Source organism: Penicillium hordei (genome assembly GCF_028827395.1).
Source record: "Penicillium hordei strain IBT 12815 chromosome Unknown utg000001l_segment0_segment0, whole genome shotgun sequence".
Taxonomy (NCBI): Eukaryota; Fungi; Ascomycota; class Eurotiomycetes; order Eurotiales; family Aspergillaceae; genus Penicillium; species Penicillium hordei.
The window spans coordinates 175,683-199,563 of NW_026623142.1; the positions used below are offsets into that span (position 1 = coordinate 175,683).

At 49.0% G+C, this 23,881-nt stretch overlaps 9 protein-coding genes across 9 annotated transcripts; 3 read left to right on the forward strand and 6 right to left on the reverse strand.

Moving 5' to 3' along the window:
• Positions 1–1,002: 1,002 nt before the first annotated feature.
• N7537_000067 (uncharacterized protein) lies at positions 1,003–2,824 on the reverse strand (the record flags this gene model as incomplete). The annotated part of the gene is made up of 4 exons (XM_056891125.1): positions 1,003–2,328; positions 2,391–2,483; positions 2,553–2,651; positions 2,723–2,824. The coding sequence occupies 4 exons, from the start codon at positions 2,822–2,824 to the stop codon at positions 1,003–1,005; spliced, it is 1,620 nt and encodes a 539-aa protein (XP_056756120.1).
• A 608-nt stretch (positions 2,825–3,432) lies between these two features.
• Positions 3,433–5,054, reverse strand: N7537_000068 (uncharacterized protein; the record flags this gene model as incomplete). The annotated part of the gene is made up of 2 exons (XM_056891126.1): positions 3,433–4,690; positions 4,768–5,054. 2 exons carry the CDS (start codon positions 5,052–5,054, stop codon positions 3,433–3,435), a joined length of 1,545 nt encoding a protein of 514 aa, XP_056756121.1.
• A 495-nt stretch (positions 5,055–5,549) lies between these two features.
• On the reverse strand, positions 5,550–7,441 carry N7537_000069 (cation:proton antiporter; the record flags this gene model as incomplete). Its single annotated transcript, XM_056891127.1, has 7 exons — positions 5,550–5,993; positions 6,048–6,579; positions 6,646–6,766; positions 6,826–6,876; positions 6,931–7,056; positions 7,136–7,342; positions 7,405–7,441. The coding sequence occupies 7 exons, from the start codon at positions 7,439–7,441 to the stop codon at positions 5,550–5,552; spliced, it is 1,518 nt and encodes a 505-aa protein (XP_056756122.1).
• A 1,321-nt stretch (positions 7,442–8,762) lies between these two features.
• Positions 8,763–9,935, forward strand: N7537_000070 (uncharacterized protein; the record flags this gene model as incomplete). The annotated part of the gene is made up of 1 exon (XM_056891128.1): positions 8,763–9,935. The coding sequence occupies one exon, from the start codon at positions 8,763–8,765 to the stop codon at positions 9,933–9,935; it is 1,173 nt and encodes a 390-aa protein (XP_056756123.1).
• Positions 9,936–10,198: 263 nt separating this feature from the next.
• On the reverse strand, positions 10,199–12,439 carry N7537_000071 (pseudouridine synthase PUS7; the record flags this gene model as incomplete). Its single annotated transcript, XM_056891129.1, has 2 exons — positions 10,199–12,179; positions 12,231–12,439. 2 exons carry the CDS (start codon positions 12,437–12,439, stop codon positions 10,199–10,201), a joined length of 2,190 nt encoding a protein of 729 aa, XP_056756124.1.
• A 1,404-nt stretch (positions 12,440–13,843) lies between these two features.
• N7537_000072 (uncharacterized protein) lies at positions 13,844–14,115 on the forward strand (the record flags this gene model as incomplete). Its single annotated transcript, XM_056891130.1, has 2 exons — positions 13,844–13,907; positions 13,973–14,115. 2 exons carry the CDS (start codon positions 13,844–13,846, stop codon positions 14,113–14,115), a joined length of 207 nt encoding a protein of 68 aa, XP_056756125.1.
• A 401-nt stretch (positions 14,116–14,516) lies between these two features.
• N7537_000073 (Hsp70 family protein) lies at positions 14,517–17,507 on the reverse strand (the record flags this gene model as incomplete). Its single annotated transcript, XM_056891131.1, has 1 exon — positions 14,517–17,507. The coding sequence occupies one exon, from the start codon at positions 17,505–17,507 to the stop codon at positions 14,517–14,519; it is 2,991 nt and encodes a 996-aa protein (XP_056756126.1).
• An 802-nt stretch (positions 17,508–18,309) lies between these two features.
• Positions 18,310–19,901, reverse strand: N7537_000074 (uncharacterized protein; the record flags this gene model as incomplete). The annotated part of the gene is made up of 2 exons (XM_056891132.1): positions 18,310–18,776; positions 18,827–19,901. The coding sequence occupies 2 exons, from the start codon at positions 19,899–19,901 to the stop codon at positions 18,310–18,312; spliced, it is 1,542 nt and encodes a 513-aa protein (XP_056756127.1).
• A 3,070-nt stretch (positions 19,902–22,971) lies between these two features.
• N7537_000075 (uncharacterized protein) lies at positions 22,972–23,535 on the forward strand (the record flags this gene model as incomplete). The annotated part of the gene is made up of 1 exon (XM_056891133.1): positions 22,972–23,535. The coding sequence occupies one exon, from the start codon at positions 22,972–22,974 to the stop codon at positions 23,533–23,535; it is 564 nt and encodes a 187-aa protein (XP_056756128.1).
• Positions 23,536–23,881: the final 346 nt, after the last annotated feature.

The following is a 23,881-nucleotide window of genomic DNA, read 5'->3' on the forward strand; positions in this document are numbered from 1 at the left end:
CAATTCAACGCGTCAACTCGACAAAAAGATGATACGAAAGAATATAAGAGAAAAAGATATGTGATTTCTCAAGAAGTTAAAAAAAAAAAAGTAAAGTAAAAGAAAAAAAAAGGTGGAAGTGTTGAAGTACAGTGGGTCCCCCCCCGATAAACTGCCCTTTGAATTTCTCAACAAGGGCAATGACTGACGATCTCGATCCGCCCGCGTTTAGTTTGTTGGGAATTCCAAGGCTTGGCTATCAAACGTGCCGAGGTTAGATGTCGCCACTTACCTAGAAGGGTAGATTGAATGTACATTTGATACACCGCATGTACGGAGTATATGGAAATAGACATGTAAGAGTGGAACTCTGTCACTCAATTCAATGCAGAAATTGCATTTCCCATGATATTGGCGATAAAGCGTATTGCGCTGCCAACAGTTAGTGTAATTACTTATTTTAAAAATAAAACCGGATGTTCTGTTCAAAGTAGTCCGTACTCTGGACTGTATAACATTTGGACACCTGCAGAGCTGTATCTTGCAGGCCCTGCACAGACCTGTACGTACTGCCCCAGGAAGGGCCGGAGAAAAGCTCGCTGAGTCAGCCGAACAAAGTTATGATTTCCCTGGAACATTAAAGTTAAAACAGAAAGCTTCGAAGCTCGGAAGATGCCCAGGTGGTGACCTCAGACTATCACTCGTGATCAGCTGCTTGTTGGGATATTTGAACCACTATAATCGTCCCAACGCGTTGAGGATATGCAATCAGATATGAAATAGCAAAATCGGGTCACATGCAGCCTCGGTCATACTGTATGCTGAAAATGCGCATGAGACTCACCGATATAGACAGAGACTATGATGTACAACCTTGGAACTGTATAGGGTAGAGGGATCTGCACATGTCGTCATCATGACAAAATTGTTCGATTTCCCTCCTAATTATATCGCAAAAGCAAAAACACCCATCAACGCCAGGAATGCGCAACGTACACATATACACGGTTAAAAGTACAGTCCTTAGCGGGGCTTGGTGCTATGGGGAACGGGAGGTGGTCCCGGAAGTGATGGTGACGAAGCGTCAACAGGGGACGCATGAAATTCAGCTCGCTTGGGCGGAGGTGGCGGCGGGGCCTTCTTGCGTTGGGCTTGAGTCTGAATATCGGGATCTGCGGGTGACACCGCTGGAGAGTTCGACTGACCCATGGAGATAGGACGAGAAGGCGGGGGTGGGCGTGGGATCCGTTTATTAGCTTCCGCGGAGAACTTGCGGTCCTCCACAAATGTGTTAAAACGCGATCTGGCTCCACCCCACTTCTCTTTGCCCATCTCGATCTTGTCCGCATGGCGTTCACGGAAATCTTGCACAGAGGATGTGCCCCGTGCGGGCTCCGCCGGTTCCAAGTTCATACTGGAAGTATCCGACGCGGCCCGGGCCGGTGGGCTAGGCGCTGCTGGGGAGGACGCTGCTGGAGAAGAGCCAGTGAACCGCGACGCGTAGCCACTTAACTTCTGTTTGCCTGAGTCGATTGAGTCCGCATGACGCTCACGGAAATCACCGTATTTCTGCTTTCCCGAATCGATGGTATCTGCGTGTCGCTCGCGGAAATCACCATACTTCTGTTTCCCCGAGTTGATGGTATCTGCATGACGCTCGCGGAAGTTGTGGAGAGAAGACGTGCTCGCGTTCGTCGAGGCCGGAACAGGCGGGGTGGGTGTAGATGGAGATGCCGAGGTATTCATCTGGGAGAAGCGTGACTGCAGCTCATTGACAGGTGTATGTGCAGGCGACGAAGATTTCTCCTGACCAATCCCTAATCCAGGAACCGAGATGCCAGCGTTTGCTAGGCGGGAAGTAGCATCTTGATTGATATAATCATGGGAGAGTACCGGTGCGGTGGAATACGCGGGGGGCGGATCGGAGCTGGGGGATCCATTGCGGGCAGGAAGTCGTGGCGGGGGCTTTGGCGGCTTTGACTTTGAGATCGGGCTTGTTGAGGCAGAACTTGCTGAGTCTAGTCGCCGCACTGGTGGTGGAGGGAGATGATCTGTAGACAGGCCGCTTGTGTCGACGCGATACGGGACCGGAGGTGGGGCGGGCTTTTGGAACTGTTCCTCCTCTGCTTCGGCTACTTGCTGTCGGTGGGAACTCTGATCCTGGGACAGCGGAGCCCCTAAACCCCGGCGGTCGGGGGTTGCCTGATTTGGCACCGCGGCTGCTCCATGGTAATTGATATGTTTGGGAGGGGGTCCAAAGGAAGATGGATCTTTGAGGGATGACAATGGTTGCGAGACATGGTCAGAGCGGTTGGAGTTGGATTCATTACCCTTTCCCATCCATCCTGCCTAAAAGCGAGCAAACGTTAATACCAATGGACGAGTCATGAAGACACGAGATGTGAGCCTACCACTTGGCCCCTGATTCCCCCCTGTGACGAGGAGCCATGTCCAGAGCCAGAACCGGAGGATTCGCCCTCCTTGCCCTTTCCCATCCATCCAGACTAATAGCGAATATAAGTCAGTATCAATGGCCGAGGTGCGAGTCCGAGAGAGGCGAGGGGAAAGCTTACCACTGAGCTTCTGATACCCCCCTGTGATTCGGACGCTTGCCCAGAGCCAGAGCGAGAGCCAGAGGATTCACTTTCCTTGCCCTTTCCCATCCACCCAGCCTAACATCCAGTATAAGTCAGCACCAAGGCCACCCAAGTTGCGAGTCCCAGAGAGGCGAGGGTGAGCTTACCACTTGATTGATGCCTTTAAAATCACCACGCCAGCTCTCCTTTCCACCTTCCTTGCCTTCAGGGTGCCAGCCACCCTTCATAGTATTGCGTAAACCACTCATTATGCTGCAAACCCTCGGGAGTGCGGGGATGACAGTTGCCAAGGGGTTGGGGAAGCTGTGACGACAATATCCCCACTCGGTCACGTGTGACCTTAATCTAGTAATTGATTTACATAGTTCACAGAGTCTGTACTGTACAAGCGCTCTGTATCCCATACAACATAAGTGAGTACATGATCATTGAAGATCCCAGTAAGGTAATTAAGTCAAGTCCTTGAATTCATGTGTTTCAAATGACGGATTTGATTGTCAATCAGGTAGGCTTACCTAAGCGGTACAATTTTGCCCCAAACGGGGGTTATGTTGAACTTCAAGGATAGTCCTTTTACCCTTCGGGGTATATGGTCAATTGAAAATATACAGAGAAGATTAGGATAGCCCGTGGAGTTAAGGATGACATGCTCAACCAAAGAGAGGCTGCTATATTTTTTCCCCTTTGACGTCCTGTATTGAGCTTATAGGTTAGCTTATGGTGAAAGAAAAGAACATGCTGGTAATTGCGAAAGTACCCGCCCTCTCCAGGATGGAAGAGATAGATCTATTAAATATATGCATGTACATAGTTGGAAAATGCCAAGTCTGAATCTAGATTAATTAACAAAACCTCTTTAGTTAAGAGGTTTTTGGAGAAACCGCTGGGTAAGATCGTTCTCAATCCATTGCTCAATTAGCCCAACGCTATCCCCGACAAGGTGGTCGTAGTTTGCACCCTGTGGGATAAACATGGACTGATGTGCCAAAACTTCGTCCATATCCTCCATTAATATCGGCGTCCAATGGGAGTTATTGTTGTGCCTCCAATGATGTGACGGCAAGAGAACGAATTTGCGAAGGTGTTGTTTATTAGGGTCTGAAAAGTCTGTGGTTGTGATAGAGCCATTCTCGGTTGAGAGGGAAATGCTTCCTGAGAGGGACTGGTTCTCTATTCGGTCGATTGAGGTTGAGGTAGATAGTGCGGTGCTTGCATGGTCCACTAGCAGATTATCCTTGTCATCGTTGGCATTTTCGGTTGCCAGGGAAGGATGAGAAGTAGCGGACTTTAAGGGCTTTCGTTTGATTGTCATGTTGTTCATGGAAGTGGTTATTTCAGTTTCTTCGGAACCGCTTGACGTATCTGAGTATTCAGGCGAGTGGATTTTCGTTGTGTATTCATCCAGATCAATTTCGACCTTTCTTGTAGACTCTTCATCTTTCTTCGTAGACTTTCTAGCTTTCTTTTCAGCTTTCTTCTCGGCTTTTCTTTCAGCCCTTTCAGCTTTCCTTTCCGCCTTTTCGGCTTTCTTTTCGGCGTTCGTCTTGCAGTTTCGCGGTTTGCGACCAGTGCTCGCAGTATAGTAATTGACAAATCGTACTCTCCAGGGACTGGACTCGGCACCTTCCAACTCCATCAAGTGCCGGTACCGCTGACGAAGTTCAGAATAATTATTGACACAACCAGCAAATGTCAAGGGTGATACTATGCGCTCGAAGATAGATCGGGAGAGATTGTCGGTGTTTTTGTTGACAAAATGGATAATGCCATCGAGGAAGCCACGATCAACCAGGCGCACATCGTTCATAAATGGTGGGTCAAAGTTGGGGTTGAAAGGGGCGGGCTTTAAGGCTGGTTCCAAGACCAGAGGTTCTTGTTCTGCCGCAAGCTTCTCTTCATCTGCCGGGTCTCTCTTAGGTATCAAGCCCATGGTTCCCGTTGCTATGACGCGGGGATGGATTCCCAGAAAAGGGACATCGAATCCCACTACTCCCAAAATTCGATGCTTTGCTCGCTTGTCTTGTTGTAAGCGAGCGACATCTGCAGCTAGGATTCCGCCGAGACTATGTCCTAGCAAGATAACATCCAGATCATCTGCCTCATGTGGCAATAGCCTACAAGTACCTCTATCAGCATATGTGCCTAGTTAATAATCTAGGAAAAACGGGCTTTCTGTGGCGCGATCACATACCAGGCACTGAATTGATCCACGGCTGTTTGTATCTCGCCTTGAGACTTGTATCTAGGATACATGCGGGTGTACACCACGTGTGACTCGGCCAACGAGCCCGTTAACAGATCATGAACATGCAGCGGAAGGTCATGGAAGCTGGCTTCTGATCCCATGAAGCCATGGATATAAATCAGTAATAGCCTGCGCTTTTCTGTTGTCTGATATCCTTCGGGCTGAGGCAGCGACAGGGTGGAATGAGAACCATCGGCGTAAGTACGAATATTCCCCTCCATCTCCATCTCCATCGCCAAAATAAGCCCAAGAGAGACGCTGAGATAGGAAAATGAACAACAGAATTCCGTTCTTGGGTATTCGCCAAGTTTCCAAGGTTGGAATGCGGGGGGCCTTCAATTGCCACCGCAGCTGACTAAGTCAAGGGGTAAGTCCTGGAGAGGTTGATCATATCCACATGGAATAGTCTTGGAGAGAGTGAAAAGATCGAAATCATTATTTGAGGATATCTTCGATGTCTCTTTGATGTCATTCCTCATTTTTAAGGCATTGAAATCTCTGCTTGGTTAACTACACTATCAGTGATATTCTTAAATCGATCCACAGGAGGTCGTACTCGTATTCATCGCCTCAGCCACATCGACGCATCCATGGATTGTGGTAACAAGCTTAGTCCCCCACTTTGATATCTGTCTTCGTGCATACTCCGTACTGCACTTACCAACTCTAGCGCATCCACATTCTATGTACATCCATAATCTCTAACATGAAATTTTCGCACAAAAATTCTATACAGCTCCGTGCCCAACATGATGACTCGACATAGCCAGAGGACTATCCTGCACTCCCCATTCGCCCTCTTCGATGCCTTGCGCGTAGAATCGAACCAGGAGACCAACGGCAACTGGACCGATGATGGTATTCAGAAGGATTGCCCAGACGCCAGTGATAAAACCATCGTCACCAACGTATGGAGTTTCGTTGTGGCCGATTTCAATTATCAAAAGCCCAATCTCACCGCGTGCTACCATGGCAGATCCTAAAAGTGTTGCGGCGAGCCAGGCCCGGTTCCACTTCTTCCCATTCTCTTGGTGGCCTTGTTCTGCATGGCTTGTGTCATTGTCTTCGTTTTTTGGTATTCCCTGTCTTTTCCGGTCTTCATGTGACTCTTTTTTGTGAGATTTACTCCCACGAACGAGTTGCCATACAGGGATCCAGATTCCGACGATGCACTATGTAGATTTGTTAGCTCAATTGCCGAAGAATGACTTCGGGTATCCGCATACCTTTGCAAACGCCATCAAGAGGGTATAAACCACCCCTCTCCAAATTCGTTTTCCGGTCCACAGCTTCAAGAAAGGAATCGCAAATCCGATACTTGCGAAGAACAAAGGTTCCATCAAATACTGCTGAGGTCCTAACAGATATTTCTCAAAGGTGTGAACGAAAGTGGGACTTTTATCCGCCTCGCGCTCGCCTTCCTCGCGGCTCATGACAACAAATGGTCCTTCGGGGTGCTTGCTCGGTATGTATGTGAGAAATACACCCGCTAAAAAGGCACCAAATAAGACGGATGTGCCAGTAAAGCCAGCGATGGCAATAAATGCCGAAAGAACAAGGGTCATGAGGATGATGTTCGAGATATGGTCGAATCGCGCAAAGCGGTATTCAATGAACTTTCGGAAAAAAGGCGCAAACACCCATTTGGTGACGATGGGCGTTACGACGGCCATGCCTATCGATGCTACTATAGGACGCCCAATGAGCCAGCCCAGATTGACATCGTCTCCTGAAAGTTTGCCCAAGTCGCCAATCACACTATACAGCTGTCAGTTTGATGAATTGATCACACACTTTACTCCGATTTTCACATAAGTAACATACCTCAACATAACAAGTCCTACGACATCATCGATGACAGCAGCGCTCACCAGAACCGACCCTACTCGAGTCTCGGCGAGATTGACCGAGCCAGACGCAGAGCTAATCACAGCAAAGGTGGTACCTAATATTTATTAGCGATTAAAATGCAGTCAACCTAGCACTTCCGAGGAAATAGTTTACCGAGTGAAGTAGCGGAAAGAGATGCGCCAATGATAAAGGTCTCAACGGCACCTGGTCCATGTTAGCTTTCCAGGTTTGACTAGAGGAATTGGGCAAGCAACAAACCATATCCAAAACCAAGATAGAGTAAAAGGTATGAAAGACCAATAGGAAATAAAACACCCGTTGCGGCGCCAACCATACTCAAAGTGAAGTTCTGCTTAAGCAGATCTACACGGGCGCCAAGACCGCCTAGAATGGATGACATCAGTATCCAAGAAGCCAAGGACCTCGGTACGAGTAGCCAAGACGAAAACGTTTTCCCACTCACCTTCGAAAATGATCAAAATTAGACCGACATATCCCAGAGTGACAAAAGTCTCTTGCCAGTTATGTTCAAGGATATTGGCCAAGGGTACGCCGTAGATGATGCCGACGGCGATTTGACCTATAATCCCGGCCTGGATTGCCTTCGCGGAGACCCATCTTGCAAGGGAAAGGAAAAAGAAAAAAGAAACGATGATAAGGATGTCGACGGCTGCAATAATTGATCAGTGAGGAAATGAGCAGAGATCAATTGGGATATGCTTGGGTACATACTTCCAGGTTCGTGGTATGGGAGGAAACCATTGGCCATGCTCGAGGTTTGTCAGACTTATACGCAAGATTAAAGAACAAGGTTGAAGAACGAGAGAATTACCAGGACTAAAGTAATTGCAAAGACCCAGTCTGGGCAGTCTGGGCAGTCGGGGCATGATCCAGGCATGCTCTGAGTGGATTGGATTACCAGCTCAGGTGCACCACGGGTACAACCACTTATCACATCGTAATAGTTACCTCATGCAATAGTTAACTATTTTTTATAAATTCGATGGCTATTGTTAAGGCTGCATTATCGTAGTATTAAAACAACAGTGGTCGGCCGCTTATGGGGCCTTGTGTCTTTTTTGGATGTCTTTTTGGATGTTGTCAGAATGGATTTAAGGCCCCCCCTAGGCCATAAACAGTGAATGTGGATGGAAAAACATCATGGCTTGGAATTTATTATTCTATACGCCCTACGGCTATATGTCGTTCCCAAGGTTATGGTGCCTGACGATTAAGCCATGTCCCACCCGTTTACCTAAATTTATGTAGATTATATGACACCGAAAGTAGAAAATGAAAGCTATACTCTAATTTTACACGAATCCTTGTCAAATATGGGCACTTACTATTGGTCCTTTTTACACTCCTGCATCGGCGTCAAAGCATAACCATCCAATAATAAAATCCCCCATAATATCTAAGTCAGCCTATGAACTCCTCTGAGGAACTAAGCAGAAAGTAGTTAGGGCTCGTGTTGATCCTACGTGGCCCCATATTAGCCCCATATTAGCGCCTACGTCGTAAAAATAGCATCTCTAGCATCTCTAGCATCTCTGAGCATCTCCGACCCTCATGGATTTGAAGTTTCAATGTTTTGTAATTATTTGTGTTGGTATTTTCTTTGAGATGCATATTAGGCAAATGTGTCAGTTCAATGGGATCGTAATGTGAACTCTTCATTAATGCCGAGTCTAGTGCTGCATGTCGAAGCGCTTCTTTGTTAGAGCGTCTCATCTTGAGGGCAGTGCTTCAACCCCACCCGGGGGCTGTTGGGTGTGCTGTAGTCCCTACATTTGCTGTGATCTTCGTTTTTTATTCTCCCAAAGTTTTGAAATTTCGCATTTGTTCCTTTTCAACTTCTCTGTTCTCGAACCTGGACGTATATTTAACTATCTTGTACAAAGACATCGGGGACTTACCTAAAGCGGTTATTGAATGGGAGAGTTCTAGGGCCAGTGTCTTTTGTACTATCTTACGTGGTTCTTTGTCTTCGCTTTGGGGCCTTCACATAAGACAAAAGTGCCCCAACTATCCATTTTCAACTCACCATACCTGCTATGGGGAGACTCTTGGGATTCTTGCCATTTGCAATGTTGGGCACTGGACTGGAAAATGCAGATACCCCGGATTCCACTCCAACCTCGATGGCATCAGCAGCCCAGGATGTGACGTACACGACGAAACCTGGCGAACAAAACAACAATCTTGCAGAAACGTCAGACTGGGTAAATCCAGCAGCGACAGAGACAGGCATCTATCCTGGAACGGTTTCATGGCCCTCAGCCAGTGAGTTGACCACATACCCAGCACCAACTGCGACACTGGATGCAGCAAGCTCATATTATCCATCACTATCATCAATACCAACATCCTGGACCACACCGTCAATTTCAAACTCATCCTCTCTCACGTCCACCCAAACAACAATAACAACAACAACCACAACCACAATCTCAGCCTCAGCCTCATCCTCAGAAACAACCTCAGCGACCAGCGACTCAACCGCCTTCTCTGGCGGTCCATCAAAAACAACCAAAATCGCCATAGCAGTCCCAGTCTCAGTAATCGGCCTAGCTCTAATCCTAGCGCTACTATTCTTCCTCTCCCGCCGACGACGCCGCAAACAGGAACGCAATACGCTACCACCCCCCTACGATATAGCAACAGGCCATCGAAGCGCAGTTTCAACGCAAGAGCTAATGATATCACCGAAATCTGCAACCCCAGAACCAAGACGTTCACTCTCAACCCCGGCAATGTCCTCAGTGGCTACATCTATGCCGTTGCCAATCCCTCGGATCCCGGTTATTAGCATCTCACCCTCGACGGAAAGTCGGGGTCGAACGCCTAGTCCCAACCCGAGTCCCAACCCCAGTCCTGGCTCGGGATCTGTGCACCGTATGTCTATGGCCCGTGAACCTGGTGACTCTGAGGCGGAGCTTGGGGTTGCGGTTGCTGTTCCTATGGATCAGAGGCGGAGTGCTACGGAGCAGGATTTGAGGGACTGGGTTGCGTCTGTTACATCATCGAGGGGGCCGTCGCGGTTGGCTAGGATGCCGTTTGAGGATTTTTCGGATGATGAGGTTGGTATTGGGATTGCTGTTGGTGGGTCGTCGGATGATGATGATGACGCTGTTTCTGATGTGTCGGGTTTGGATGGGCGGAGGAGGGTGAGGGACTTTGATGAGGTTTCTGTGGTGTCATCTTTCGATGAGGTGTCGCCGATAGGCGAGCAGGAGAGGGGGCGGTTCCGGGGAGTTTGAGGGTGTCAGTAAGGTGATATGATATAATGAAGCTAAGCTCGGTCGAGAGATTCTTTGATGTAGTATTCTTTTGGTCTACTGGCGTTTTGGGTGAGTTTAGGGAGGGTTCATTGTAATACATAGGCTACAAGTTGTGTATTTCAGACTATGTACTTGAATATGACTGGAACGATATCATAACCACAGTACTAGGTCATAGTATTGGGAACTTCGAGGTCATGTGCAGTGTGAGGAGGGACTGTTGGCGCTGATCATTATTCTGATTATCTTCCACCACCGTAGTCAGCCTTGTGGGCTGTGGCCTTTCCGTGCGTCAATTCACGAAGAGCCATGGTGGCGTACTGGCTTGATCCCAATTGGAATTTCAGAACAATGGCCAGCTTATCAGCTGCGGTCTCATTGGCCATAGTGGTATCGACATTCTCATCCTCGGGCTTCAGCTTTTGCAACTCCGTCTTAACGAACTGCTCATCATCCTTGGAATAAAGCTTCACGTCGAAAGAGTAGTTGTTTCCCACCATACGGCTGAAAACCTTGCGGTAGCCGCCGCTAAGACTGATGTCCTTCCACTTGCGGCGCATGTTGGACGGGTCAAGGCCACCACCCTGCTCGCTTTCCATGAAGCGACGATAGAATTCCTTCATTTCATTTTCGGGGTAGATAATATCATATCCAGGCTGGGGAAGGACCAGGTCAAAGATGGTGTATTTTCCGCTGGCTGCCTCTTCGGCTGTCAGAGCACGTGCCCGCATGAACATGTCGTCGGCCGCGACGGCACTGTCCTCGCCCTGAGGAACAACAATAATTTCACCGTCCGCATCAACAGTCTCGGGAGCCTCGACAGCAGAAACAGCTTCTTTGTCGCGGTGCTCTTGGATAATAACGAGATCGCCTTCCACCACTCGATCGCCGTAGAGACGCCAGCGCTCGCTTGTAGCAAAGTTCCAGACAAGCGACTGGTATGCATGCACGTACATCAATCGCAGGTTCCGGGGGATAGACTGCAGCGCGCCTAAATAATCCTTGCGGTTTCTTCCGAGGTGGCGGATTAGATTGTTTTCAGCAGAGAATTTGCGCGGCATCTTTTGCAGAGCGTCGTTGACGTTACCGCCGGTCTGGAAGATATTAATGGCCATGGCGCGATCCTTATCATCAGTGCTGATGTTGGCAGTAGACATTTTCCCTTCCATTGCCGCTTGAAGGGATTCAGGAGCATATTGCATAATAGCATCGCATGCGCCCTTGAAATCCCCTTGCAGCATCTTGACACCGACAATGTCCGTTCGGGTTGCGAAGGTTCCAAATCGCTGGAGACCGTAGTAGTTGAAATATCCGCGTTGGTAGAGGTTCTTCAAAGAGGTACCGACAACCTCGGACGCCTTGGCAATCGCAGCCTGAGGATCACTCAGGCTCACGCCGGGAATTTCAACGTCGCGCAGAGTAATCACAAACTCATTGCCCTGCAAATCTCCAAGCTCCAGGCCTTGCTTGCGGTACACGAAGTCTCCAATGTAAGCATTGCGAAGTTCCGAGTTCACTTGTGCAAGGCGATCCACTTGAACGCGCACAGCACAGGCACGCTGCACGGTCACACCCCGCCTATCCTTGGTACCAGCGAATTGCAAAGACTTGGGGTTCATCTTCAATGAGCGAGCGATGTAGCCGATGACTTCCATTGTGTCCTTGTTCTCCTTGTAGATGGTGAAATGCAGGTATGGCCCGCCGAGTTCTTCCCAGTTTGTTCGGTGGCCCTGGACCCGGCCATTGGCTCGTCCTGCGGTCGCACCGCGCTTGAAACGGTTGTTCGCCGCAGTGATTGCCATGTTTCCATCTGCGTCGGTAGAAGACTCTAGCTGAGAGTTGAAAATGCGACGGATGGCCTGGTGGATCTTGGTGCGAAGGTCGCGATCAGACACGGCAACGGTGACGTTTCCGAATTCACTGGGTCGACCCTTTGGCTTAGCCATGGCGATCTTATGGAGCGCAATTATTTCAGCAGCATTCTGATCGCCAAAGTATTCCTCCAGAAGAGTGTGGTCCTCTTCCGAAACCTTGAACTCAGCTGGCTTTTCCACATCCTTGGCCGGGGTACTCTGGGTTTGCTCCGTAGCCTGGGTTTCCACCTTCGGGGCTTTTGGCGCAGGGTTATGCTCAGACTCTTCGGGCTTGATGGGCGTATCGAGGCTTTGGAGGTGGACAACTTCGCCGGTGGTCATGATCTCGTTGACCATGAAATCTGTGTATCTGCGCATGATTATTAGTGAAATCCTTAACTAGAGGAACAGGAGAGCTCACCTCTTTTTCAGGATACCCGAAAATCCCTCAGTGTCGTTGCTCACAAACTCCGTGATACCGACCTCGCCTTCCTTCAGAGCCTGCGCATCGGACACTGCGGTGCTCGGAGTCTCAGTTGCGCCATTAACAGCGACAGCGACTTCAGTTGAGCCCACATCTTCGGTCTTCTGGCGCTTGCGCGGAGACTCCACGATATCTGGCTTCTCCATATTGTGTTAATCGTTTGTAATGGGTGGGGTTGGACGGAGAAGGTTGAACTTCAGGAACTTTTCCTGACTGATTGAGTTTAGCGCGCGACAGGGCCAAGTGTGGGTCAACCCTACTTACCGCGTTGGGACGAAACTTATACTTCACCTCATCACTCACTCCATTGAATATTCGACTCTTTCAATAATCAATAGATCTCAGTAAGCGTTACATGATTTGATATTTCTGTTTGATCCGAAGCCTTCTGCTAGAATCATAAACAAAGCTGTGTGAAGACAAACTGAGATCTTCCCAACACCTGCAATGCCTCAAATCGAATCAATGTGTTACAACAGCGGTGTGATAATTGGTCATAAATACACAGATAGAAGGAACCTTAAGTGCCAAAGCTAAGGGTTTCTTAAGAGAGCAAATTACTACGAGTCATTGTAAAATGATCGTAAGTGGACTCTTCCGATGCGCTACTATCACGAGACTTGGATTTTAATATCATCCTCAAGTACCCATTGTCAGCATGCACAGCTCTGCTGCCAAAATTGATGTCTCATACTATTGTGATAAGGTCTATGGTTGACAAGGCGTTTGACCAGTCCGAACGTTAACGATGATCTCCTTGAGTCCTCGAAAACTAGTTACAATAGAAGCCAATTGTCCCACACACTCCAATATCACACCTAAGGTATAAATAGAGAAATCTTTTGTCCAGTGTCTTAAAGATTCCCCGGTTGAATGCCACGGCTAAGCCGAACAAGCTGCATAAACTTACCTCAGATAGGATCGAGGTTTTTGCAAAATAACTGGACGTATTCGAAAGCAGATATGGTTTCTTACTGGAGGTCTAGACGGAATATACTTAGTGATACTGTACTAGCTCCTTGCTTGCTAAACGAAGCCGAATATAAGCCAGAGATCAAGACAGGAGGAAACTTATCAAAGAGCCGACACATATATTGTAATCGAACCTATCTAGCACTTTCCAAAACTCTATAAGTAGACTAGCATCATTTAAATACGCAGCATCAACTTCCCGTCTTCATGCTGCTCGCAAAAACACCACACGCCAAAATCAGGGCAACCACAATTCTAAATCCGACTTTCCGACAGGGCAAATGACTGGACGCTGCTCATGCAACATACCGATGAAATCCACTCAATCTCCGATCTGAGGTGGGAAATCTCGCTGATCAGTCCTGTACCCTAGAAGGAAGATGAAGGCGACCGTCGAGGTATAAAATGGAGGTGCTCGCCCGCTGTTCTGGATATCAGTTCTTCAGGAATCGACCCTCCACCTCTACTAAGCTTCCCTGCAAAGTCGTTCTGTGAGTCTCGTTAATACATCACATTTATCACATACCACAATTGAGTTGATCATTGACTCTTATTTCACAATAGCTCAATCTAAAACAATGAAGTCCAACTTCCTCATCGCGCTCTTCAGCTTGGCTCTGGCCGCTGTTGCTGCTCCTACCGGTATGTCATCAGTCATTCCAGTGCTTCATTTGGCTGGAACACTTCTAATTGAGTGATAATGATAGGTCCTGGTGGTGCTGGCGGCGGTGGTGGTGCTGGCGGTTCTGTGGGCGGCGGCGGCGGAGGCGGCGGTTCAATCGGCGGAGGCCTCGGTGGTGGCTTTGGGGGTGGCTTTGGTGCTGGTGCCGGTGCTGGCGCGGGAATCTAGAAGGATCCCTCGAGACTGGACTAATACGCTTGACATTTTGTAGTCCGTTGAAGTGGTTTCTTAATCGAAAAATAGGATGGTAGGATGATAGGACTGGCAATGACAATTTCACCTACTTTATTTGCATCCATGTTTTTGTAGAGCTGAAGTATTTTCTACATTGTGACTGGCTGTGAAGTAGAGATCTTTATAGTACAAGAAAACAAGAAGACTAAAGACAATAGAACTGCTAACGCTCAGCCCAAAACTCCATTGTGATTCTTTTTTCTATCTTCCAGGATGTAGTGTGCACATGATACATGGGTTGCGTTAGAATGAAATGCTCTGTACGAGTCAAAAGTGAAAAAAAAATGTAAACAAATGTAAAATGCATGGTGAAAAGGAACAAGGGAATGATTATTTTACAGCTCATCTTTGGGAAGATCCTCCTTCTCCTTGGGCTGATCCTTGCTCTTGCCCTTGCTCTTCTCGGCCTCAGGCTTCTTCTTTTCCTTAGGTGCCTTCTTACCGCTGCTGCTGCTCTTCTTCTGTTGGCCAGCGTTTGCGGTCATCCTCTCGTACATGCGGTTAAGGATACGCTCGAACTCTCGTAGCCGCGAGTCGATCTCCACAACGGTCAAAGCAGGGTCGTCAGACTCGGTAAGCTTCTCTTGCAGACCGAGCTGGGTTTCGAGCCAGGGGTTAGTGGACTCGTAGGCCTGTGTGATAGCCGTGAGGTCGGTGGGAGTGAAGAGGGAGTACTTGGGGCCTGTGGGCTTGGCCGTAGCAGCACTCGTGGTGGATGTGGTGGAAGACGAAGAAGCGGAGTATGCGTCTTCATCGAGATCATCGAGACCCTCGTCAGAGGCGGCGGGGGCTGGGGTCGATGAGCTGGTCTCACTGGAGGTGGAGATCTCAGTGGAGGAGGCACTTGAGGCCGAGAGGGAAGAGGAGTAGATCTGCTCGTCGTTATCGATCTGGTTCTTGATCAATTCTTTCATTGATTCCGCGTTCTTCAACATGTCCTTGAGCAACTGCACGCGTGCTGGGCGAGAAGAGCTCTCCTTCATCCGCTTTAGTGCAGGGTTGACGATGGCCTTCAGGTCCTTGAGCTTCGACTGGAAATCGGCAGTCTTGGCGTTGTCACCCTCTTCGTACAGCCAGTCGCTGGCCTGGGAGACTCTCTCGGAGAGAACAGTCAGCTGATCCGGCTTGACTGCCTTGATGAACTCCTCGTTATCGGTGAGGTCTCGGCTACGGTAGATGAAAGATTCCAATTCATTAAGAGCCTCTTCGCGTAGGATGCGATCACGGTCCGAATTATCGAAGGCAAGAAGGCGGCCGTTAATGCGACCGAACTCCTCGACTGACGGCGCCGGAGTTCCAAGCGCGACAGACTTCAGGCTGATCGGGATAACTTCAAGCTTGACCTGAGGAGTGGCCTTTGCGTCCTTCTTGGCATCCTTCTTTGCGTCCTTGGTGGATGTGGTGGTGGACTTGGAACTGGCGGAGGATGAAGTGGAGGATTCCGTCTCGGGCTCGAGGGTTATAGATTCACGAGGCTCGCCATCTTCGCCGAGGGGCTCCTGCTCGTCCTTCTTGCCGAGACCAAAGAAGCCCTTAACGTCTTCGACAATTCCCTTCTTCTCCGACTCTACCTCGCAGCTAACGGTACCAGTCACAACTTCCGGGAGACCGTCCACAGGGCTGAGGCGGATCGTGAACTTCGTGGTAATGTTTGCATTAGTGCAGCCAAAGTTATCCTTGAGCTTGGCAACAGATGCAGTGAGGTTCAGGGTTTGGACACTAAGGATAGGTTGTTCTTCATCCTGGGAAACATGCTGGGCGAAGCTGAATTCGAAATCCTCCAGGTTTTTCACGGTGACTTGCTTCTCGGGACCAACCTGGGAAGTGGCGGTAAACAGCTTCTGGTTTCGTTGCTTGCCGTCTGAGTTCCACTTCAAGGAGATGGGGTAGGTAGCGGCATCACCGGTGCGAATATCCTTAACACGGAAACTAGGGCTCAGAGCAGCTCCCTTGAAGGCAGCACCAAACACAGCCGCCTCATCAGCGTTGACGTTGGTTCTGATCTTCTTAGCAGAGCCAACAAAGTTCTCCAATTGCTTCTGGACGAAAGGGGTCCGAATGGCTCCACCGTGAAGCACGACAGATTCGACATCGCTCAATTCAAGACCGGCCGCCGTCAAAGCCTGCTGAACTGGGATTCCAATACGGGCGACATACTCAGCTGCCATCCTCTCAAAGTTGGCACGGGTCAACTTGTACTTGAAGTTGACATTCTCGTCGTACAGTCCCTCGAAGCTTGTCGAAGTCTCGGTGTTGGCGCTCAAAACCTGTCGGAGCTTTTCCGAATCCTTCCAGAGCCTGGACATAGTCTTTCCGTGAGCCTTGATTTCAGCTGGAGTAACTTTATCCTTGAGCTTCTTGTCCTCAACCAAGTGGGCGACCATGTCGTCCACAATGAGATCATTCAGGGAGTCACCTCCAAGTGATTTGTCCCAACCAGATCCAACAACATGAACTTCCTGGACAGTCTTGTTGAATTTGCCAATATCCTTAACTTTGCGACTCTGGAACCGCAAAACACTCGCGGTTGTAGATCCAGCACCCATGTCATACACGATGTGGTATTCGGGCTTCTCGCCATCAGAAACACTGGGGAAAGTACGGCTGGTGGCGTAGTTCAGACCGACAGCCAAACCATCGCTGACAAGAGCCTGGATCCTCAGACCTGCCAGCTCAGCCGCCAACTCCAGGCTGCGCTTCTCCTCCGCGGTGTAGAACACAGGGTAGGTAATGACGACATCGCGGACATCGGATCCCTTTCCAGCCAACGCATCAGCATTGGCCTTGATCTGCTTCAACTGCATTGCCAGAATCTCCTCAACCAAAAAGGCTTCCTTCTTCTGCGCCTCTCCCAGCCGGTTGCTGCGGAGAGCAACAGAGCCGCGACCATCGGGGGCGGACTCTAATTTCAACGCAGGGAACCTGCTCCAATAAGCCTTGACTGCCTCCTCGTTGCCATCATTGAACGGAACGCCCAACAGGGTCTTCAAGTTGATATATATGTCGTCCGGGTACCGAGCCGCAAGGGCGAGCGCATCACCACCATAGAACCGTTCGGGGAAAGGCGCATCACTCTCTCTTGTAGGCTTGAAAGCGACAGCAGCGGACTCCTTGCGCTTCGAATCCTTAGTGAGAACGATTTCAAGCGGAATGCCGGGTTTCACGAGAGCAGCCTTGAAATATTCCGTGCCGATGTCGAGGCCCAGAACGGCCGATCCGGCGGCAGAAGCTGGCCCAGCAAAGCTGAGGAGGAATATGAGGAATGGGAGGACCACGAGGGATAGCATTGGCGAGCTCGATAATTGTCGGCGATTTAAGAACGCCATGATCTATGTTTAGGCTCCGGGCTGCGGGAGTCAGCTAAATTGCTGATTCAGGGAGTTGCTTGCAATTTCAATTGGGATAAATTACCCTTTTGCACACATATACAGACAAATTGACAGATATTTAATCACTCTACCGGTTTGCCAAATAGTGTGTTGGGGTTCGGGCTAGCTTTGCGCCAGAGGGATGGTCGGATGGAGCTATGGGATTGCACGAGATTGCTGTTGGTTTGGGCGATAGGTAGTGGAGAGAATGAACAGGAAAAGAAAATCAGAAAAATGACTCAAAATTAGGCCATTTGAAAGCAAAGGGATACTGTGGCCACTTGTCAGTAACGTAACTTGAAGCCTAAAAGAGCTGTTGGATGAGGACACGGGTCATCATGCAAACACACCAGGCGATGTTTGAAGTTTGCACTTCTTATCGTTATCGCATTATGTCACAGCCCTAATTTTGAGCAGGGCTGAATTGTATACTAGACGACTTGTGAATGTTCGAAATTATAATCATGATGGAAATTGTAGATAAATGTGAATAAACATCAATGCATAGACTAATGTATATATGACTAGAATTAGGGTTCCATAATCATGGATAAGGAGCGTCAAGTCGTCAAAGAAACTCATTAATAACCATCATGCCGGAATCATTTAAGACCGGATATTTTCGAATACGATTCTTTTTTTGAATGTTTTTGTAAAGTTTTTTTGTGTCCGTCAAAATGATCATCCGGTTTGTCACAAGCCACTGCCAAGAGATATGATATCATATCCTGTCTGACATGTCAACTTCCGTGTAGATCAATTAGAGCAGAGCAAACAGTAGAACTAAGCCAGGGATGAAAATTGCAGCCGACTTCTGGAGAGCTGGAGAACTGTTAAAAGCAGGCGAGGAGGAAGCAGGGGGAGCGGAGGTGGAAGAAGTAACAGGGCTCGACTGTGCCGGGGCAGTAGGCTCAGTAGCTGGAACACCAGGTTGAGTAGCTGGAGCAGTGGTCTCAGTAGCTGGAACACTAGGCTGCGTAGCCGGGATAGTGGACTCAGTAGTCGGGGCGCTGGGCTTAGTGGCTGGAACAGTAGTCTCAGTAGCTGGAGGAGGCACTACGACAGAAGTTGTGGAAACAACAGGGGGAGTCGTATGCTTGGTGGGAGGGGCTGTGGGCTGAGTGCAACCCTCAGTGCAGGTAGAAACAGACGTCACAGTGATCGTGCTGGTCTGGGTCACGGGGTGGGTGTAGGTTGACGTGCCGCTTGTGACGGTGCTCCAGGTTACTGGTCTTATTAGCAATTTTAATTGATAGAACAGTCAGAATTTCACTTACTTGGGCAGGTAGTCGTGGTGTAGGTGGTGGTTACGATAACCGGAGGAGTGCCAGTGGGGGTCTCGGTCTCACAGGGAGTGGTAGAAGCGGGAGGAGGCGTGGTGGGAGTCTCGGTATGGCCAGTCGTAGTGCTAACAGGAGGAGACGAGGTCGGAGTGTCGGTCTCGCAGGGAGTCGAGCTCGCAGGAGGAGAAGTGGGAGTGTCGGTCTCGCAGGGAGTGGTAGAAGCGGGAGGAGGCGAGGTAGGAGTCTCAGTATGGCCAGTCGTAGTGCTAACAGGAGGAGACGAGGTCGGAGTGTCGGTCTCGCAGGGAGTCGAGCTCGCAGGAGGAGAAGTGGGAGTGTCGGTCTCGCAGGGAGTGGTAGAAGCGGGAGGAGGCGTGGTAGGAGTGTCGGTCTCGCAGGGAGTGGTAGAAGTGGGAGGAGGCGAGGTAGGAGTGTCGGTCTCGCAGGGAGTGGTAGAAGCGGGAGGAGGTGTGGTGGGAGTCTCAGTATGGCCAGTCGTAGTGCTAACAGGAGGAGGCGAGGTAGGAGTGTCGGTCTCGCAGGGAGTTGAGCTTGCAGGAGGAGCAGTGGGGGTATCAGTCTCGCAGGGAGTTGACGTCGGTGTCGTATAGGGAGGCAGAGTTGGAGGCAAAGTCGTGGTATCAGTCTCACATGGGGTCGAGGTAGGTGTCACAACCGGGGGAGTAGTAGGCGCCACAACTGGGGGAATAGTAGGCGTGTCCGTCTCACACGGGGTAGAGGTCTCAATAGGCGGGGGAGTCTCAACAGGTGTCGAGGTGGGCGTCACACCTGGGGGAATAGTAGGCGTGCCGGTCTCGACAGGCGGGGAAGTCTCAAAAGGCGGAGGGGTCTCAGTCTCGCGGGGAGTGGTCTCTTCTGGGGGACCACTGCCGCCGTGGCCACCATCACCGTGACCTCCATGGTCACCGCCCCACAAAGGACCACCGTCGCCATGGTCGTCACCACCGCCGCGGACAGCAATATGAGCCTCGCCAGCGTGTCTGGGGGTGATGACCATGCCAGACGCCAAGGTAGCGGCGTAGAGCAGAAAAATTAGAGAACCCCGCATCTTGACTAGCAAACGAATGGTTGTTATATACTGGAATAGCTAGGGCTGATATGTTCCTTGAAACGAAGGACGATAGGAACCGTAGCGAGAGAGTTCCTAAGCAGGCAATATAGACAATTGGAATATTTCTAGGACTGAGGCTGGGAGCAGATGGGGAAATAGGGCAGGTTTATATGTGCCTCTAGGGTCAGGTCTCCTCAGAGCTCCAATTCCTGTTTGGTCGACTCACTTGATAGCTCTGTTCTGTTGACCATTAGGCTAATGTGGACCAACCGGTACCATATTGGGCACTCAGAATAGAAAGTCAGAAAGAAAAAAAAAGGTGGCGCTCATATTCTAACGCCAACCGGAACTGACATAAACGACCAGTATTCAGTAGTCGACCGGCATATTCCCAGCCAAGAGGCTGGTCATGGAATATGGTGTACCAGAACCTGGATGCAGAGGAAAGAACTAGCGCATGTACACGGGCCCGGTTGACTAGACGACCAGGTACTAGGGTTGAACCAATGATAACTTGACAAGGTCTCAGATATTGGCGCGTGGTTTGTCGATGCCAAAAATCAGAGTTGGAATATCCAAAGTCAAAGTGTCCAGAGCCCGATGGATGGATGGATGGGCGGATCAGCCAATTGACTCTGATGATGCAGGTCGGTTCTTGGCAATGCGGGAGATAGCTCTGGGATTTTCCGTCAGAGTACCGAGTACGTGTCCCGCTTCTGTCTTTTTTTTTTTTTGTTGGTTTCCCTTTGTCTTGATCCTCCATGGTGATATGAAGTCGGGTACGAAAAATGTCTCCTCACGTCATGAGACCGAGCTATGAATAACTCTTAAGTTCGGCCCACAACCCCATTTGTCCAAGTAAATGTGTGGGGAAACACCACGAATGACCGTAGAAATTGGAACTTTGTCTAGAGCAAAGTAAGTGGGAGTAAACCTTGGAAGTTTGGTAAGGCATAAAAAAAAGAATATGGAGCAGTGACCCGATATCGGTGATGTCCCGTCTACAGTCTGGGCTTGGGTCATCAGGGTCTATTCCAGACCGGGCGACGGCCATAAAACGGCCGATCAATTTTCTGTGGATCTGTGTTGGCAAATGTGAGTACACAGTGTTGTTGGAGCAGAGTACGGGGCAGTCACAATGTAGTGCCCCTGGACAAGTGTCTAATGCAGGACAGTGGATATTGTGGGACACGCCCTGGCGGCCCTGAGGGGGGGGGGGGAGGATTTTTCTTTGTCTTTTTTCTTTTTTCTTTTTCTTTTTCTTTTTCTTTTTCTTTTTTTTTTTTCCCCCGTAAACTAAAACCTGGGAAGTTCCTGGGGCCCCCGCGATTGGCGTGATCTGGATACCCCCCTATGGATCCCACATAGTGATGATGTCAACGTATTGTTTACTCTTCCATTTTTCTCTGTCTTTTGTTTCCCTTTTGATCTTGTTTTTGCCCTGAGATCTTCTCGTTTCCCCATTTCCAATGTTCATTCCCTACATCTGACACAATATGGTTGTTTCGGAACTCATAGGACTACTCTATTCTTCCACAGTTGTATGATAGGAAGTTAATCTACTAATCTATTTTAACCTTCTCCCAGTCTAGACTATTGGAACTTTCAATTCGACTGGTGACGCGCCCAATCTTATTTTGACAAGAAAAAAGGAATAAAGGCGGGGTTAGATGAGCTGTTGGATTTGGAGAAGAACCCTACTTGTCTGTCTCCATAGCATCCATAGTATGTCTTCCAAGGATAAAGATTCAAGATACCTCGGAAGTATCCAAAATTAGTATACATGTCTTAAACGCTAAAGGCTCGGGGCCTTGAGGAAAGATACTTTACACATGGCCTTACGCCACAGAATCATTCCAGGTCTTTTCCGGGGTACTCAGTGGTGGTGTTGCATACTCCGTATCTTGGACCTAAGTACTTGATTTCCTCTGCTGCTTCTTGGAATTCCATTTCCGTCTTAGTGCTCAGTCCTTGTCGCTTTTTGCTCACTAAGTACAACTGAGCACGATATTTGTTCTATATTATAGAAATTGATTGCCTTGAACCTTACGTCATATCAGGCTACATTATGAAAGTTAAGGTAACACGATATATATATTTAGATCGATACCTAAGGTCTAAGGGGTTCTATCTTTATGGCAATCCGGCAGTAATATTCGTTATAAGTCGTCCGACTAATTTGATTATAGAAACCTAATAGGGAGTAATAAGAGTAAGTAAGGTTCTATAAATATAGCCATAGGTAGCGGGCTATCTATTACTCTAACGCTCTAACTACTACTAATTCGGATATTATTAGATAGAAATATTCGTCCTAATATATCGGAAGATATGGATTTGCTGAATACCGATGACAGATAGGTGTTGATCATTAGCGTTGAGCGACAAAGCCCTGTGGGAATTCACCCACCCACTCTGAAAGCGGTTAATATCTGTATGTTGTAAGCCTGGGCACTCATACCATCATACCTAGGTAATCATTATACGTGACTAAATTAAGCATGATCACAGATACAAGCGCGTGGTAACATGGATCTATTTGGTGAGCCTGAACCTGAGCATCCTTAAAAAGCGGCAGCCCAAATAGGAAAGCGGGAAAGTCCGGTACGTATAGATACATCATGTACGCATTATGAGGTAACACACATCCTAGGTAGGTGCCTATATAGACCTCCAGGGCTCTTTTTAACATCTTAAGTCGTCTGCTCCTTCCTGGATACTCTACTCATAGTAGGAAAGCAAGGATACTTCGAAACAATGCCTGGGTCCAAACGCGTCAGATATGGAAGGGACGTGGAAGGCTTCCTGGACGGCCTGCCTCCTTCCACGAACAGATATACCTACGAAGGGAAAGAACAATTTGAGGAAATCGCAAGACTTGAATATCACCGCCTAGAACACTCGTTACGCCATCTCCAGTCTGAACCATTCGATAGCTCTCTTGACATATCAGAATACTTTGTTATAATAATCGACGCGCCCTCGTTCCCGGAGAGACTTTTCCCTCAAGCTAAACGTTGGCGTTCGTGAGTTCTATAACCCGACACTTCACATATTGATTTTGAAAATGATTTTGCCCGAGCATTCTGAGGTTAGCGGAGTATTTCACGATGCAGTAATGGAAGCTTTGCGGCCCATGGGGCTTAATAAAGCAGCAATCCTCAGATATGGAGGGGCAAGCACCAATGTCGGCGGCGGAAACACGAAACAGCCGGACTGGGGCTGGGGCCCCAGGCGGCGTCCTCGTGGTGTTGCGGACCGGCCCTCGGTAGTCCTGGAGGTTGGCCTTTCAGAGCCCGAAACAAAATTGCGCAACGACGCAAGAATGTGGGTGGATCCCACCAGGGGGGAAGCAAACATGGCCATCACCATCAAAGTCAACCGCCGGAGGCCCATGATCACAATCCAGACGTGGGAATGGGATTCCAATTCCCAGCGGCCCCATGTCACACAATCCTGTGTGATAGAGAAGACTGACGACAATATCACCGTCTCGCAACACACTCTAACCATCCCATTCAATCTGCTCCTCCTCCGAGCTCCTTCTATTCCTCGAGAGACTGATATCCGATTACAAAAGCAGGACCTTATAGAAATTGGAACTGGGGTCTGGGAGATGCAAAAGCTGTGATTCTTATTGACAGCGCCGAAACGGCCACATCACATTGAACTCTTCATCATCGACGGCTAAGCCGGGAGCCCAAATGGCGTTGATCTTACAGGTTTTGCTTGTATTCATCTCTATGCTGCATCGCTTCGTCTAGGTCTCGGGACGAGACCTTTGCGAGGGGCAGCACCTGTTACCATCACGTGGATGACGACCTTTTAGCTAGCATTGAGATAGCGTCAAGAAACAGGGTGTTAAGTGGGAAAAATACAGCCTATGTTACCACTAGACCATAACAAAAACCTCGGTTCCTGTATGTATCTGAGCAGCTCACTGAGTCTGAGCCCGGACTGAGATTTACTCATTGAGC